The following is a 15,313-nucleotide window of genomic DNA, read 5'->3' as shown; positions in this document are numbered from 1 at the left end:
TGTGACTCCTTTTTTGTCCCTTTTTCTTTTTTATATAAATGAAACAAACACAAAACATTTAATCTTGTTTATCTTCGATATAAAAGTTAGAGCAAAGTTTTCCATGAATTTACCCACAGATGAACTTTCCCTAAGATCTATTTTCTTCCTTTGAAATTTTAACAAAGGGTTTAATGAAATTAATATCCCGTAGATATTAGACCAAAAAATTACAAATTTGAAGATTGCCCTTCCCTGACATGACTTTCATTTAGATTTCACTATTTAAATAAGTGGCTGATTAGTTTCAATAAGGTCTGATTAATACTGTTTGACGATACACTTCATCTTAATTTGTGGGATCATTATGTCTTTACCCGTGTGCACACAGTAATACTGAAATCATGAGGTGGGCTTAAGTTACTCTGGCTGGATCTTTTTTTAGAATTAGACTTTATTGACTTCAGACTGTTTCAAGAAGGAAATAATTGGAAGAAACTTGTTCATTTTTTCCTGAAATTTTGTCTTACGTGCAAACATCAAATTCATAAAGTGGAGGAAGGTGAGGGAACACTTCACCCAGGCCAAAAAGTCTTCACCGTTAAATCCAGTATAACTGCACTCTAATCATTTTTTTACCATAATATCATAGTTGGTGACCTCATCTCCATGTTTGCACAGAACAACAATATCTTTCAAAGAACATTAAAAATCTTTCGTTTACATAAAATCAAGGTTGCTTTTTCAGTAGGTTATTAATTACACTCCTGATGAAACTTAGCAGGACCAAAACACACGTGTTTTTTTCATGGTTCTTTGCATCTTGTAATCAAACAGCTGTTATTCAGGGATTGAATTCCTTTCCTCGGTAAACATGATCACAAAGTCATATCTTTGCTAAAGTAAGGCATATTGTAAATAAAACTGCCAGAAAACACTGAGCTTTAATTTAATGGAGAGAGTAATTTGAGTTTGTTTTCTTTTTACTGGCATTGACTAATGAGACAATAGAACTTGATGTTTTGATTAGACATTTACTCTATTGTTCAGAGTTTACTACAACTAAATTGTTTGCACAAACATATGATTGTCTTTTTCCTATGCTGTAGGTATGGTTTAAAAACCGCCGTGCAAAGTGGAGAAAAAGGGAAAGGAACCAGCAGGCAGAGTTGTGTAAAAATGGCTTTGGCGCCCAGTTCAATGGACTCATGCAGCCGTATGATGAAATGTACACAGGCTACTCCTACAATAACTGGGCAACCAAAGGGCTAGCGAGCAGCCCGCTGTCTGCCAAAAGCTTCCCATTCTTTAACTCAATGAATGTAACTCCCCTGTCAACCCAGCCTATGTTCTCGCCTACAAGTTCCATCCCCTCCATGAACATGCCCTCTACCATGGTGCCCTCGGCTGTGACTGGAGTCCCAGCTACCGGGTTAAACAACCTGGGGAACATAAATAACCTCAACAGCCCGACAGCGCTCAACTCTGTAGCGGTGACTGCAGCCACATGCCCCTACGCCACCACAGCCAGCCCCTACATGTACAGAGACACCTGCAATTCCAGCTTGGCTAGCCTACGACTTAAAGCAAAGCAGCACACCAACTTCGCCTATCCAGCGGTGCAGAATACCGTGTCCAACCTAAGCCCCTGCCAGTATGCTGTGGACCGGCCTGTATGAACTCCAGATATGACTTTACAAACCAGCTGTAAAGCCCACCGCCACTCCGAATTCTCATCTCTTCAGTTCCATCTCTAAACCACTGGTGGTGCAGCAGATCAGTTTGTGTCCTGATGGTTCAATCGAGTCATCGTCAATATCAACAAATGGGACTCCACAGATGGACCATTGCTTCTTCTAAGGAATGACTGCAGTTGCAGAACTGATCAAGCATTTTCAAGCTAGTTTTAAAGAGGAGGATTTGATTTTCCTTCTTTTGAACTGCATGATGAGAGAAATAACAGAAATCAAGGATAAGTGAACCGTTGGACTGGTTGTTAGTATCTTGGGTAAGAAACATGAAACCGAGCTCTCACAGAAAGTGGGCTTATGGTTTCAAAGTCAGCTATTTTTTCTGCTTTCTGCGAATATATATATATATATAATGAGCCCCAAGTTATTCATACCCCTGGCAAAATTAGATATGTGTTTTACTCAACCAGGAACCTTACTTCTGTCCAAATGAAAGGACTATGAATATTAAAATCTGTTTTTGTTTAAATTATATAAAAAAGCCGCTATCAAAATTATTTCTATGTTTCTTAATGATTGAAGGAAAAATCATAATTGGCAATACAGCAGTCTAACTTGCTCTTGTAATATCTGACCAGAAGTTTTCCATGTGTTCACAGGTATTTGGATAATTTATCTTCAGCAAAGCGCTCCAAGTCTTTGAGGTGGGATAGTCTCCATGCCATCACCAAAATTTTTTAGCTCTCTCCTCAGATTCAAGATGGGATTCTGGGTGGAAAACAAAATAATATCAAATACTGACATTATTTTGAGTCAGAAAGACATGTTGGCTAAATATTACTTGGAATATTACTTTAACACTAAATCTGTCCGGGGTATGAATATGGTATCGTATGACAGATACCTAGTAAGGACTATAGATAAACATTCTATGTGCACAGTATGTAGGAACTAGAATTGCAAAAAAAACAATTTTAAAAATGGTTTTACCCTGCAGGTCCTCATGGGGAACTCTGGAGTTTGAGAAGTCTCGAAAGTGAACACGACTCTGTAATTTTAAATAGAAAGTTAGCTATTTAAATACACGCTATATTTAGTACATGAGCAAAATTTTCAAGCAAAACTCTGAAAAGCCATTTAGTATAGAACTTTGTTCCTGGTCCATGACAGTAGAAATGTATGTAAGAATGCAAAGCAAACATTTTAAAATACAAGCTTTTATCCTGGTGTTGCTTGCTTTGTCTCATCAAAAATAAGTAAAAAAAATGTTTCCATGAACTACATGTAGACTATCCAATTGAACAGAGCATCCCATTACAGCTTAAAACTCTAGTCATCTCCAGGTTACTATGCTCCTTCACCCCTTCGTCTCTCTACATTGCACTGTTACCATTTTATCCTTGTACTTATCATTCCTTACCAATGTACTTACCCTTTGATATGTTCTTTGTTGTTCTTTTTTTTTTTTTTGGGTGGATGTGCATCTTATGAAATCACAGAAATAAACATTGGTTAAAAAAAGAATCTCTATGTCCAGGCCAAAAGGTCCTGTAAAGTCCTATTAAAATGCAAGTATTTATTATTACTTCCCTGGGAAATTATTATTTTTGTTTTTTTAGTTTTTTATTTGTTGGAACATTTACCAAAAAGTACAAATTTTGCATGTGTTAATCATGACGAGAATGTTAGTACTTGTTCTCACAGTGTTCCCTAAATTGTAGCTTTCTGGACTTTATACACTCACTGGCCACTTTATTAGGTACACCTTGCTAGTACCGGGTTGGACCCACTTTTGCCTTCAGAACTGCCGTAATCCTAATCATGGCATAGATTGAACAAGGTACTCAGAGTTGTGTCCATATTGACATGATGATAACGTCATGCAGTTGCTACAGATTTGTGACTGTCAGGATTGTCTGTTAGAAGACTCAGAATAACCGTGTCATTTGAAAATGTTATTATATCCTGGTTGGGTTGACAACACATTCATTTGTGTACAAAATGAAAAAGTAAGGCGAATTAACACAGCCTGGGGGGGTGGGGGGGAGGGGGGCACCTGTGCTACTTAACTTGGAATCAGAGATGTACTTTACTTGGTTAGATCTTTTTGATACAAAAAAGAGAGTAATACCACTTAATTAAAAAAGGGTTAACCTTCCAACTGAATTCATTTTCTGAGGAGGATGTTTGTCTAAATAGAATTAAACGCTGAACTAAAACCGACAATAAGAAATCTGGCATATGCCGTAGAGTTTTCCAGATGCTTTAATGAAAAGTGTTGAACTGTGTCTCCTAGCGTACACAAATTGGAAGGCAGCCAGAGTTAATTCTCAAGTCTTTGAAGGTCAAGTCCAAGTCTAGTCTGAACTCTTTTCCACCAATTTAGTCAATTGGCAGTGAGCAGTGTTTTTCAACCATTGGCCTCAAAGCACACTGCCCTGCATGTTTTATAGCAACCTCCTTCAGCACACCTGATTTCAATTGTTGGCTGATTAAAATCAAGATAAAGTTTATCTTCGAAGTTGTTCAACATTCTTCCATACAGGCATCGACCTACAAAAGTGATTTCTACTTGGAGAAAATAAACTGAATCCTAACTTCTGGTCTGTGAGTACTCTAAAATGTCCACAAGGTATTAAACACCTGGCCAAAAGCCTACCGGAAGACACATTCTAACGAATAATTTGTTCTAAAAATGTACGATATAAATGCATATAAATAATAATCACAGCTGCCGTTGTGCCAAAATATACATTGCATACTTGTAGTATTTGCTTTTAATTTGTTTTTCCTCTGTTAATTTTTTTTTTTCTTTTGTGCTACTTGAACGAAATAATTTCCCTGCGGGGATCAATAAAATCATCTTGAATATTGAAACCCTGTGACAGCAAGGTCTCTTTTACAAGGGTGACCTAATCAAGACGTCAACAACACACTTCAGAAATACAAACCATAAAATTATACAGAAAAGCATCTCAAAAATTCTTAATGCTGTACCATACCTAGTGTAGCTACAGCTTTTCGGCATCTAAGAAACAAAGACGAAGCACAAATGGTGGCTTTCTTCCAACGACGCACATCTCTCTCTGTCTGAACGACGTTGCGTTGTATCGACGTGCTCAGGTGGCCACCTAGTGGCGAAAATACAAACTACATGCAAACATATTAAATGAAGAAACACTAAACCAGCGGGCTTAATACGAGTAAATTAACAGCGTTTTATTCAACTTAATTAGGTGATTTTGGTGTATTTGGCATTTTTAATGTGTCTCATCTGTTTCTTGTCTTTCCAAAATGTGGAAAAGACAGAATGAAGTCACTGGGATAAAGCAATCTACCTGTAAATAAAGTCTGACCATAAGCAGGCACACGGTTAATCAACAAAAACGTGATTCTAGCCATTTTTATTTACCTATTAAATGAATAATGCAGCAAACAAACATCATATCAAGCCTCACAGATTGCATACCACAGATATTTTTTGAAGTGGGTGATTGCCATTTGTGTCCCCTGGGTATTATCTCTTGAGCTGCTCAACATGTAGTACTCTAATGTCGCTGTGATGATACCTCACTGCATATAAAATTCCCCAGTTTGTTACCTAAGTTAAAGTTAGGCCACTCACACAACTTGTCCAAAATGGTTTTCATCATTTGAGAAATGCTCACAAAAGCATGAAGGTTTGTGTCAAATCAGAAGTTTGACACAAACCTTCTGATTTGTGTCAAACAAAAAGCTTTGTTTGACACATTCAGTTTAAAATGTGCTTTTTGATAATATGTAATATTCTAATTTTAGTGTTCACAAAAACTATTTACCTTTTTAGGAAATTCCAACCTTTTTTATACGTACCTTTATACAGTCACTGTTTAAGTTAGAAACAGTGACCTCTCTTTGGACCGAAGAGCCCCAAGAAAACATCAACGTTCACATAGAAAGCATGATACACACAAAGTCACAAAGACATAAAAATCAGTTGCTAAAAATAGCAAAATGTCAGTGTTGGAGTTTCATCTGCATCTGAAATAATTGTCAGCAACATGCTGCATTTCTTGGCACTGTTAGCAAAAACATTGCAAAAATGGGGCATTTAAAGTTTGAGAAAAGAAAAAAAATCTACTCTGCAAAGCTCTGATCAGCACATAAACTACAGTCTAATTATTTCAATTTCAATCAAAATAGCTGTCATATTGTTGCAATACATCTTGAAAATGCACAGCTTGCTGACAATGTCCTGTAGGTTGTAAGGAGACCTTCACATAAACAGCCACTTGACGTTAACAAACCTGTTCTTTTTCCTGATTTACAAAGTAACTGTTACGCCCTGGGCCTTGTGAGCTGGGCTGCAGGTGTTTTTGGTGTGTGCCCTTGTGCTCCTCCTCTCTCCAGGATCTGCGGCTGACCTGTTCGTTTGAAGCACAGTACATTTAAACCTGGCCGTCTTCCACCTTCTGGGTCGCCTTCGGCATCCGCTCTGCCTCCTGACGCGTGCGGTACTCTGCTGCCGGGCCTCAGCTCCCCTCCTCATGCATTTGAGTTTATCTTTGTTTTTGCACCTCAGCACTTCCTTATGCACACATACAACACATCCAAGCATTTTTTGTGTTACACCACTGACACTGACATTCACAGTCCATTGTAGTTTTTGTTAATAAATATTCATTTTCTGCACCTTAACCACTGCATGGTGTCCCGTTTTTATTACGACCTTGAGCCAGTCGTAAATCTGTCAGGACAGAAATGTCACTAATATCTAGTTTGGAAACCATCAGATTCAATATGTGCACATACAAATCAATTGGGAAATTGTATTGTGGGAAGTCTACTTTTGCCTGTTCACTGGAACAGAAAATGACTGCGGTCAAAATCTTCATATGTATAATTTCAGTCTTCCGGTCTGTCTGAGTGCATGAGTGTGTGTGTATGTATAAGTGTGTGTGTTTTGAAAGCACTTATTAATCTCTCCATGGCCTTTCACTGTCTTATAAATTCCTGATTGTGTGTCATTGTTTGGGCTTCATTTGTTTGAACACACACCCTGTAATCATGCTCGCAAATATATAGATTTTTTAAGAAATGAGCTGCCATTTTCATCATGGCACTAACAAAGTGCATTTGAAATCATTCTGACTTCCCCTGAGCTAAGCCATCAGAGCTCACACAATACCAATCAGAAGAAAAACTGTCAGCTTCAAAGCCTGAAGCTTGACTACATTAATAATATAATAAAACAGCAAATTGAATGTGTGGGCGAAGGGGTGTGGAGAACGAGTGTCTTGAAATCCTCCAAAGACATCCGTCTTTGTTCCTGACTCTTGCTTCTTTTTCATGATGACTCATTGAAAGTGAAGGCTAATGACAAAATAGCAGGCTAATTCCTGTAATTATCCGTGTTTGTCAGTGGAAATTTGCGAATGACAGTGCTTCTTTCTCCGATCTTTAAGCCGGTAGCTTCGGAGGTGGCATTGTTACCAACAAAGCCTTCACAGACAGGTCATGAATTAGGGATGCATAAATGTGGTTGGCAACAGAAAAATGGCTCCCCTGAGGAATGCTTATACAACAAACGTGACCCCCAGTAAGCTGGAATATATTTATATATATATATTTGTGTGTGTGTGTGCGTGTGTGTGTGTGTGTGTGTGTGTCCTAAGAATAATTCAGTATGAGTTGAGAAGGCTTCACAAAAACATACTGCTGAGGAAAAAGCACCAAGATGACCAACATAAAGCATGGTGGTTGGGGACACATGCACTGAAGATTCTGTACGTTTGTCATTGGAAAAAAATATTTTTAGGGACTTTGACAGCTTAGTGAGGCGTTAAAAAAGTCACCCAAGTCTTCTTGTAATAAAACATTTTTAAAACTACAAAAGAGTTCCACTTTTGTAAATAAACGGACTCAGCAGTAGTTTGAAAGGTTTCAGAGAAAGCAATCTCAGAAAGAAGGAGAAGGTTGTTCTCGGCAGCCATTAAAACACATGCTGGCTGTACAGGAAGGTGCTTTTGATACAGTAATATTGACCATTTTAAAAGACATTCATTGCAGTGTCAAAGTCGAATGATCTTAATATTAGTTTCAGAGTATTATTTAGAGTTAGTTGCATTGTGTTTAGCCAATCGTGTTCATGGTAAATCACAGAGTTCCATAAGCACAGAGGACAGTGGCTCTGTTCGTTTAAGGAAGTGGGACTGATCGTAACAAAGCAGATGGAAGACCTGATCTGTCTCATCCTTTTTTCCAGCAGGACCTGGCTCAAGTCCTGTAAACCAGGAGCGTCAAACTTATTTTTGTTTTGGGCCGTGTCAAGACCACCAATATCCTGCCTGTAGCAGGATGTATTGGTAACACTACCCATTAACAAACTTTTAAAACTTTAATAAATAGCTGTCTCTGTTTTGCATTCTTCCTACATTTTGGCTTCCCTCTATTCTGCAAAGCCCCAGTAAGCAGTAAAAACGATTTAACTTCTGTTTAGGCATAGGTCAGTACTTCATAGGTTCAAGGCCATGATGTAACCCATAGACTCGCAGGTTTAGGCAAAACTATCTGGTCTAAAATGGCTTCATTTGTAATATCTATATGAAAGTATATAAGGGAAGCATTTTTGAAGGCCAATGCTTAAATTCAAAGAGCTTACAGAGTTTTGATGATGAGGTAATAATATCAATGTGGGAGAAAATTCTGGAAACTTTTACTCTAAGCTGTTGCTACAAGGTTAGGCATAGACCGCAAGAGGCTCTCTGGATATCATCAGAGACCAAGTTCTGGTTTATTGCAATATGAAAAATTGGTAACACTTTATTTGACGGGGTGTGCATAAGACTGACATGACACTGTCATAAATATGACATGACATCTGTTATGAACATGAAGGAGTCTTCATGAATTTTACGACTGTTGTCATGAAGTGTCATTCGGTAAATCAGGACACCTTTAATGCAAAGTTGCTCTAAAAGTTGCATTGAATGTCCATTAAAAGTGCCAACTTTACATTATGGTGTCATTATTTACCAAATTGCACTTCATGACAACATAGACATTCATGAAGACTCCATCTTTATGATCCTTCATCTTCATGACAGATGTCATGTCAGTCTTATTGCACACCCCGTCAAATAAAGTGTTATCGAAAAATCTGAACTGTGTAGCAAGAATCCTAATTTCTGAGCAGAACACCAGAAAGGATGCAGTAGTGACAGAATGTCAATGCGGTAAACGCTTTGTGCAGGTCAATAATGCTAATTATTTAGACCTCTAATAAACCTCTAATGTCAATAATGCCGATTCCAGATAGAGGAAACCCTTCCACTGCTAAAACAAATATCTTACAAATTTAGTACACATCTATGAACAGTTTAACATTGTTGGGACATATTTTCAACATAAAAAAATGTACTACGCTAGTTGTAAGAAAAGCTATAAAATTATGAGAGAGAATTATTTAACTTTCTAGATTCCTCAGTTGTCATGTTTGTCATTCATAAAGCAAGGACTCCAACAGCTTTCTTTTATTAATATTAAAAAAGTCTAAGCTATGTGCCTTATTACACAAAAATAATCCTTGCAAGCTGGAAAGTACAAAACCGACCGTGTGGATTGGTGTAAAAAGGAGTAAAATCTGTCACGAGTTCTGCAGTGGTCAGTGGTCTTAAGTTCCAGAACTATACAGACATTCAATTCAACAAACAATCCCGATGAATATACATTCCAACTGCTTTTTCTTTTTTTTTTTTTTTTTGTAGCAAGAGAAGCTTTAAACAGGCACGAAGTGTGTCAAGTACCCTGTTAGGATTCCATCATTTTATTGGTTTGTTATGGAGCTGTGAACCACTGCCATTAACTAGAGGAGAGTGCATATGTGGGAGGGCAGTACATCTGACAACTGAAGAGCCACTTTGAGAGTTTGGGTCCCTCCAGATCGCTGAAACAACTGTTCCCCCTAACAGCCATTTGAGAAAAATAAGCCACATCTTTGTAGCTCTCTCACCCCATCTCTTCAGTCCCCTGATCACGACACACACGCGTACATACACACACACACACACACACACACACACACACACACACACACACACACACACACACACGCACACACGCACACACACACACACACACACACACACACACACACACACACACACACACACCCAATCCAAGCTAAAAAACCCCAACTTTGACCTGGAAAGGGTTGAGTAGCTCTCTACTTCCATTTCTGTAAGAATAATACACTTACTGCCTAAATGTATTCTGGTTACAGAATAAGTGCCGGTGTAGTTTCATATTCTACCTGGGTGAATCACTCTACAGAGTGTTTGTATTGGACCAGCATTCTGTTTAAAAATCCTGCTTTATGGTATTTTTTCAACTTCACAGAAACTGCCGCCAACCTTTCTGCAATCATTCCAGATCTTATGAAGGCAGACATAAAAAAAACAATAAAAAAAAAAACTGCATTAAGCAGCTAAAGTACCACTGGAATTTCATACTTTTTTTCTTCTTCATTTTTATTATTTTTTTTAAGAAATAAATTTGTTTGCAATTTATCCTTTTTTTATGCAGTTTTTTTTTTACACTAACGTCAGTGGGTGTAATCGGTGGATCGCCGGTCTGCCTGCTTTTCACTTTATGACATCCTTCTCTGAATCTTGCCTATTGGCTGTTTTTAGTTTGCCCTCCTGTGGCTATTTTAACTACCTCCAAGTACAACACCCCTTGAGATTAATTGTGCTGGTAAAAACATCTCAGTGGTGGTGAAAAATAAGATGTAAGCTTGTGAGTCATAGACCTGAGAAACACTTTGGAGGGTAATTTTCTGATTCTCAATATTTTATTAAACATCCACACACACATGCAATCATAGCAACTTTCCCTGTTGAGAACGCTCTTTACAGAAAACTAGTATTCCTCAATTACTTTATATTTCATATGGTTTAATAATTCACAATTTTTTGTATATTTTTCCCCTTTACACTTTACTATGTAACCATTTTTTCCCACCACCACATTCATTTTTCTCCATTTCCGTTCCTCCTGTTGTCTCCTTCCTGTTCACAGTCCAGTCATGCCAGAATCCTTCCTGAGATCTCCAGCTCACCCGACTGAAAGGTTTGCTTTACCTCCTCTGCATGCCATCAAGCGCTACAGAAGCCAGTTAATTACACATTCATTTAAATCAGGTGAGGCACCAGGGCAACGTGTGTAACACCCTGTGGGCCCAGGGCAGATGACCAGGGACCAGGGACCTCTGTTATAGTGGACTCTATAGATCTAACTTACCGTCACAGGTAATGAAAAATATTAACTATCCTCCATGCAGTTGTGTTTGTAGGGTTAGGGGTTACCCTAACCCCATCCCTACTTGCATTGTTCACTGAACCGGTTTACTTTTTTAAATTTTTTAATTTTTAATGCTGTTACGGGTGAATAATAAATGACACACATTGATTTAAAAAGAGATATCATGTCTGTTCCAGCTGTCTGGTGATCCTGATGTTGTTGGTCTTCATCTTCTATATAATAATCCCATTTAACACATCCAGGAATAATGTTCCTTAATTGATATTTAATGTACTGGGAATGTCTTATAATGCATAACCAAAAGTAATAAGTAAGGTGTCTTAGTAAACTTGATTAACACATTGATGGAAAATTTGTTACATAGAGGTGCGTATGTTGTATAAAATATATATGTGAAGGACTACATAAATGATATGTGTATGTGTAGATTTTCTGTGTCATGCAATAATATAATTGCAATTTTAGTAAATCCTGTTTTTAGTGCAGTGAGATTTTTCTCAAGATTGTGGAAACATTGGTGTCATCATTTATTTGTGACTCAGTGAATGTCATGTTTTTTTTTAATTTTTTATTTTATTTTATTATTTTTCTCTTATTTTGTTTTTACCTTTTTTATGGACCTTTTTGGTCTGGAATAAAGATTGATTGATACTTCAGTTACTTGACATTTTAACACTTCAGTGAACAAATGTATGTTAAACATATTTTAGGATGAATGTTTCTTGAGTTTCAAGTTGTGCAATTAGTTGAATTAGTTGTCAAAGTAAACCAAAGCACAAAAAACAATTCCCATTTTTCCCATTTTCTTTGGGGGTGTCACTCTATTTTGTATGCATCTATGAAATATTTCAAGTTGCATTCCTCTTTATATCCACATGATGGCAGTGTTGCCTTAAATGGACTCAAGCATTTCTCCACTCTTTAATGTTTCGGTAACTGTTAAGGTGTTGCACAAACAACAGCAGCACTTTTAAACGACTGCTTACGTCACTACTCCCTGGTTTATCTAGTGAACTTGGATATCTGTTCATTTATGCTGACGGCTCAAGATCCATATGAGAAAATAAAAGATTTTCTGACCTTTGCTCTTTACAAAGTTCTAAGATCCCATCAAAACGGTCGCTCCATTAAATGTTAAATTCTGTATAAAGATATTACAGGTAAATATCAAAAATTAAGCTTAAATTTTATCCATTAAACAAGGGAGTACAATAAAATATTTTTGGAGGAACAATGAACAGCCTGCTCCCTTACAGCCTGTTCTACTGTTTGGCTGAAGTGAGTATTAGTATTATATTATAATAGTATTATTACTATTATAACTGAAGTAAACATTGGTGAGATGTTTTTTTTTTTTTTAATAATCATCTACCACTCTTTGACTCTGGTCACTTTCCATTTCTCACTTTCAGCTGAAAAAAATGTTTCGACGAGCTTTGTGCATGTACAGCCTGCCTCCGATCTCAGCGGGACCAAAATCTGGACTTTGACTAGACTTTATACTTCTTCATTAAAAAAAAAAAAAAGTTTTACATATTCTTGAAGCAGCCTCAGACGTGAATCGACAATGTTAGCTGTTATGCTAAGCTAACAGGGTCGTGCTAAAAGCGAAGCGTGACACTTCCAGTTCTAAGCTTTCAGATGACTTTCCGTTCTTTGCCTGGCATTGTGGCGGCGTCAAACCTGAGATCTGCCCACAGATTCTCTTGAGTTCAGGGCTTCAGTGTTTCCACATCATGTTTTCATCTTTTTGCCACCTCACATGCTTCACAGCTGGGATGATTTATGGCTCATGTTCTGGGTTCAATTTCCACATTTTTCTTAAAGACACATTAGTTTATGAACACAGAACCCCTCTCCTTCCTGAGCCACATGATGGTTGGATATTCCCATCATTTCTATGTTTGAATAGTTTGCATATAATACTTTTAAACAGATGAACACGACGCTGTGAGCATCGGTAAGTTGTTTCTAAGGATAAACCAGCCATGTACAGGTTTCAATACACCCACAGGTGTGACTCCAATTAGCCTATCAGAAGTTGCCAAAGGCATGACATCATCATCTGGATTTTTCCTGGTTGCTTTAAGAGCTAGTAATCATTATATATGCAAGCCTCTGATTTTGAAGACATTAATAAATAAATATGTGATAGGTTCTCTTTCTAGTCATTGTGGCATTTAGCAAATAGACATAATTTGGGTAATTTTACCTAAAATAAGAAAAGTTTGGTCCAGTTCAATGTTAGACAAAGAGAAACTTCATGTGTCTTCTTATTCAGTGCACTGTATGTAAACTTATGGAATACCTGCTGTTGAACAAAATGTCATAAATCGTGAAGCGGTGTCCCGTTGGGTCACCTTTAGCTCTGATTTGAATGTTTGCTGCGACATTACTTCAACGAGCTTCGACAAAGTCGGCGTAAAAAATACGAACCAGCTGAACAGAAACCAAGCACAACATTTTCAAATACATATTTGTTTTATTGGTGACAGGCTGGTGATGGGGCATTAATGCAAAATATAATCAACACCGCGAAACTGCGCTTGAACAAACAAGTGAATCAAGACAAGACATATAAGAAAAATAGCTAAGACTTTTGTGCATTCACAAATGGCACTAAAAGTTTATGTAGGTTATGAAGCTCGCCAGTGTGGCTGAGTGATCCTGCTCACTCCTTCTGTTTAACATCTTTCCCTTACAGAAATGTTTCCAGACGTTGATAAGCAGATAACCTGAGGCATGAGATATAAGCTTGAAGTCCGGTGGCTCCACTGACTTCAAGACTGGCCGAACCAAAGACGCCCTTCACTAAACAAGAGTAGATCTGTCACAGATTAGGATTAAAGCTGCTACACTGTAGTAACTTGTGCATCACATAAAGATGAAAAAATATACAGCAATTATTCATTTAATAACACAATACAAACATGGCTTCATTTGGTTCTTCAAAAGTAAGGCTGCACGCTGTGGGCAAAGAGACAAGTGGGAGGGCTAACCTTAAGGAGACAGCACATTTGTGAATCTGTAAAGCTAATTAGCTTCCTGTGTAGCCATGCCGAGTGAGGCTCATGCAAATCATGCAGTACTGAAAGAGTGCCAAAGCGAGAGGAGGCTCCTGACGTTTGTTCAACTTGTACACTAAACCTAAAAGCTTTACTTTACCTGTGACAGATTATTACATTTAAAGTGACTGTTTGATTTCTGCCAACGGCTCTTCTGACTCCAGGTAAAAGGAAGGTTTCGGCGTTTCCACGTCACAGACTTGGCTTGAATCAAGAATTTACAAGAGCTAAATGTTAAGAAAAGATTTTTGCTAGATTTTTTTTTGCCACACACACACACACCTACACACACACAAGCACACAAGAGGATCAAAGATCAAATCAGTCCACAAATGAAGTAGTTGGGGTAAAACATTGGAATAGCACATGGCTAATTATTAAACGTACATAGAATGTTAAAATTACCTTTTGAGAACTATTTTCTTGGTTGTGAAAACCTCAAAACATCCTGTTTGAAAAAAAACAAAAAAACTAGTTGTTGCTCAGGTACAATGTTGACCTCTTCCTACACATAGATCTCTCAGTCTTCTTTCTATGTTTTAACTTTCGGTTCTTTTCATGTGTCTTCAAATAAATAAAGGTCAGGTGACCGACTGGGCCATTCTAGTGATTTTCACGTTTGTCAAGAATGTTCAGGTGCATTTCTTTATTTAACTGACATGTCCAGATTTTATTTAACAAACTTTATACGATTTTCAATGTGCTTCTTTTTTTTTTTTTGCACAGACGTCTCTGTGACTGGGTGGATTACTTATTGTTTTTAACAGAACAAACTCTACCTGCAGATTATCCTCAAGCTCTCGACGAGTGGCCTCTTCAAACTTTGACAACTCTGGATCGTTCTTTTGACTCCTCTGCCAGAGACGCTATAAAAGGTACTTGGCTGTGACGTTTATGAAATGAAATGATGCTCTTTTCACTTCCAGATTATGGCTCAACAGCACTCCCTGGACCATTTAGTAGTTTAGAAAATGCAGCTGTAGCGAGGACTTCTACGATCTTTAACAACATTAAGACCATTCTGAGACGGTCTCTTTGCTTCTATCCTTCTTTTCTCACTGTGTAAAGCTTTAGGCATGTAAAACCAGCTACTTTAGTCCCAGTTAGTACTAAACTAGCTGAAATTAATTTCAAAGTAACATAGTTGTCTTTAAAATACTGATGGTATAAACTGTCTTGTTTGGTTGTCTATAGCCTGCACTTTCTATACATCAAACGTACAAAACTAATTCAGTGCCATTCCAATTTTTTGACCCACAACCTAATTAGTGGACTAAT

The 15,313-nt window shown here is 37.6% G+C and overlaps 1 protein-coding gene and 1 long non-coding RNA gene across 3 annotated transcripts in view; one reads left to right on the top strand and one right to left on the bottom strand.

Annotated features, from left to right (window-relative positions):
* The window catches only part of pitx3 (paired-like homeodomain 3), a 16,912-nt gene extending 13,657 nt beyond the window's left edge, over positions 1-3,255 (top strand). For both annotated transcript variants that reach the window (XM_008428964.2, XM_008428965.2), the window contains exon 4: positions 1,089-3,255. In XM_008428964.2, coding sequence (XP_008427186.1) covers positions 1,089-1,658 — 570 coding nt within the window. In that variant the 3' untranslated portion in view covers positions 1,659-3,255. The remainder of the gene's footprint in view (positions 1-1,088) is intronic.
* Positions 2,224-4,851, bottom strand: LOC103476529 (uncharacterized). Its single transcript, XR_535487.2, has 2 exons — positions 4,673-4,851; positions 2,224-2,718 (listed from the first exon to the last, which is right to left on the bottom strand). It is a non-coding gene; the product is annotated as an uncharacterized LOC103476529 (long non-coding RNA).
* Positions 4,852-15,313: the final 10,462 nt, after the last annotated feature.

This window comes from Poecilia reticulata, linkage group LG15 (assembly GCF_000633615.1).
Source record: "Poecilia reticulata strain Guanapo linkage group LG15, Guppy_female_1.0+MT, whole genome shotgun sequence".
NCBI lineage: Eukaryota > Metazoa > Chordata > Actinopteri > Cyprinodontiformes > Poeciliidae > Poecilia > Poecilia reticulata.
Note: the sequence above shows the minus strand (reverse complement) of the source record. Positions and strands in the feature narration are given on the sequence as shown.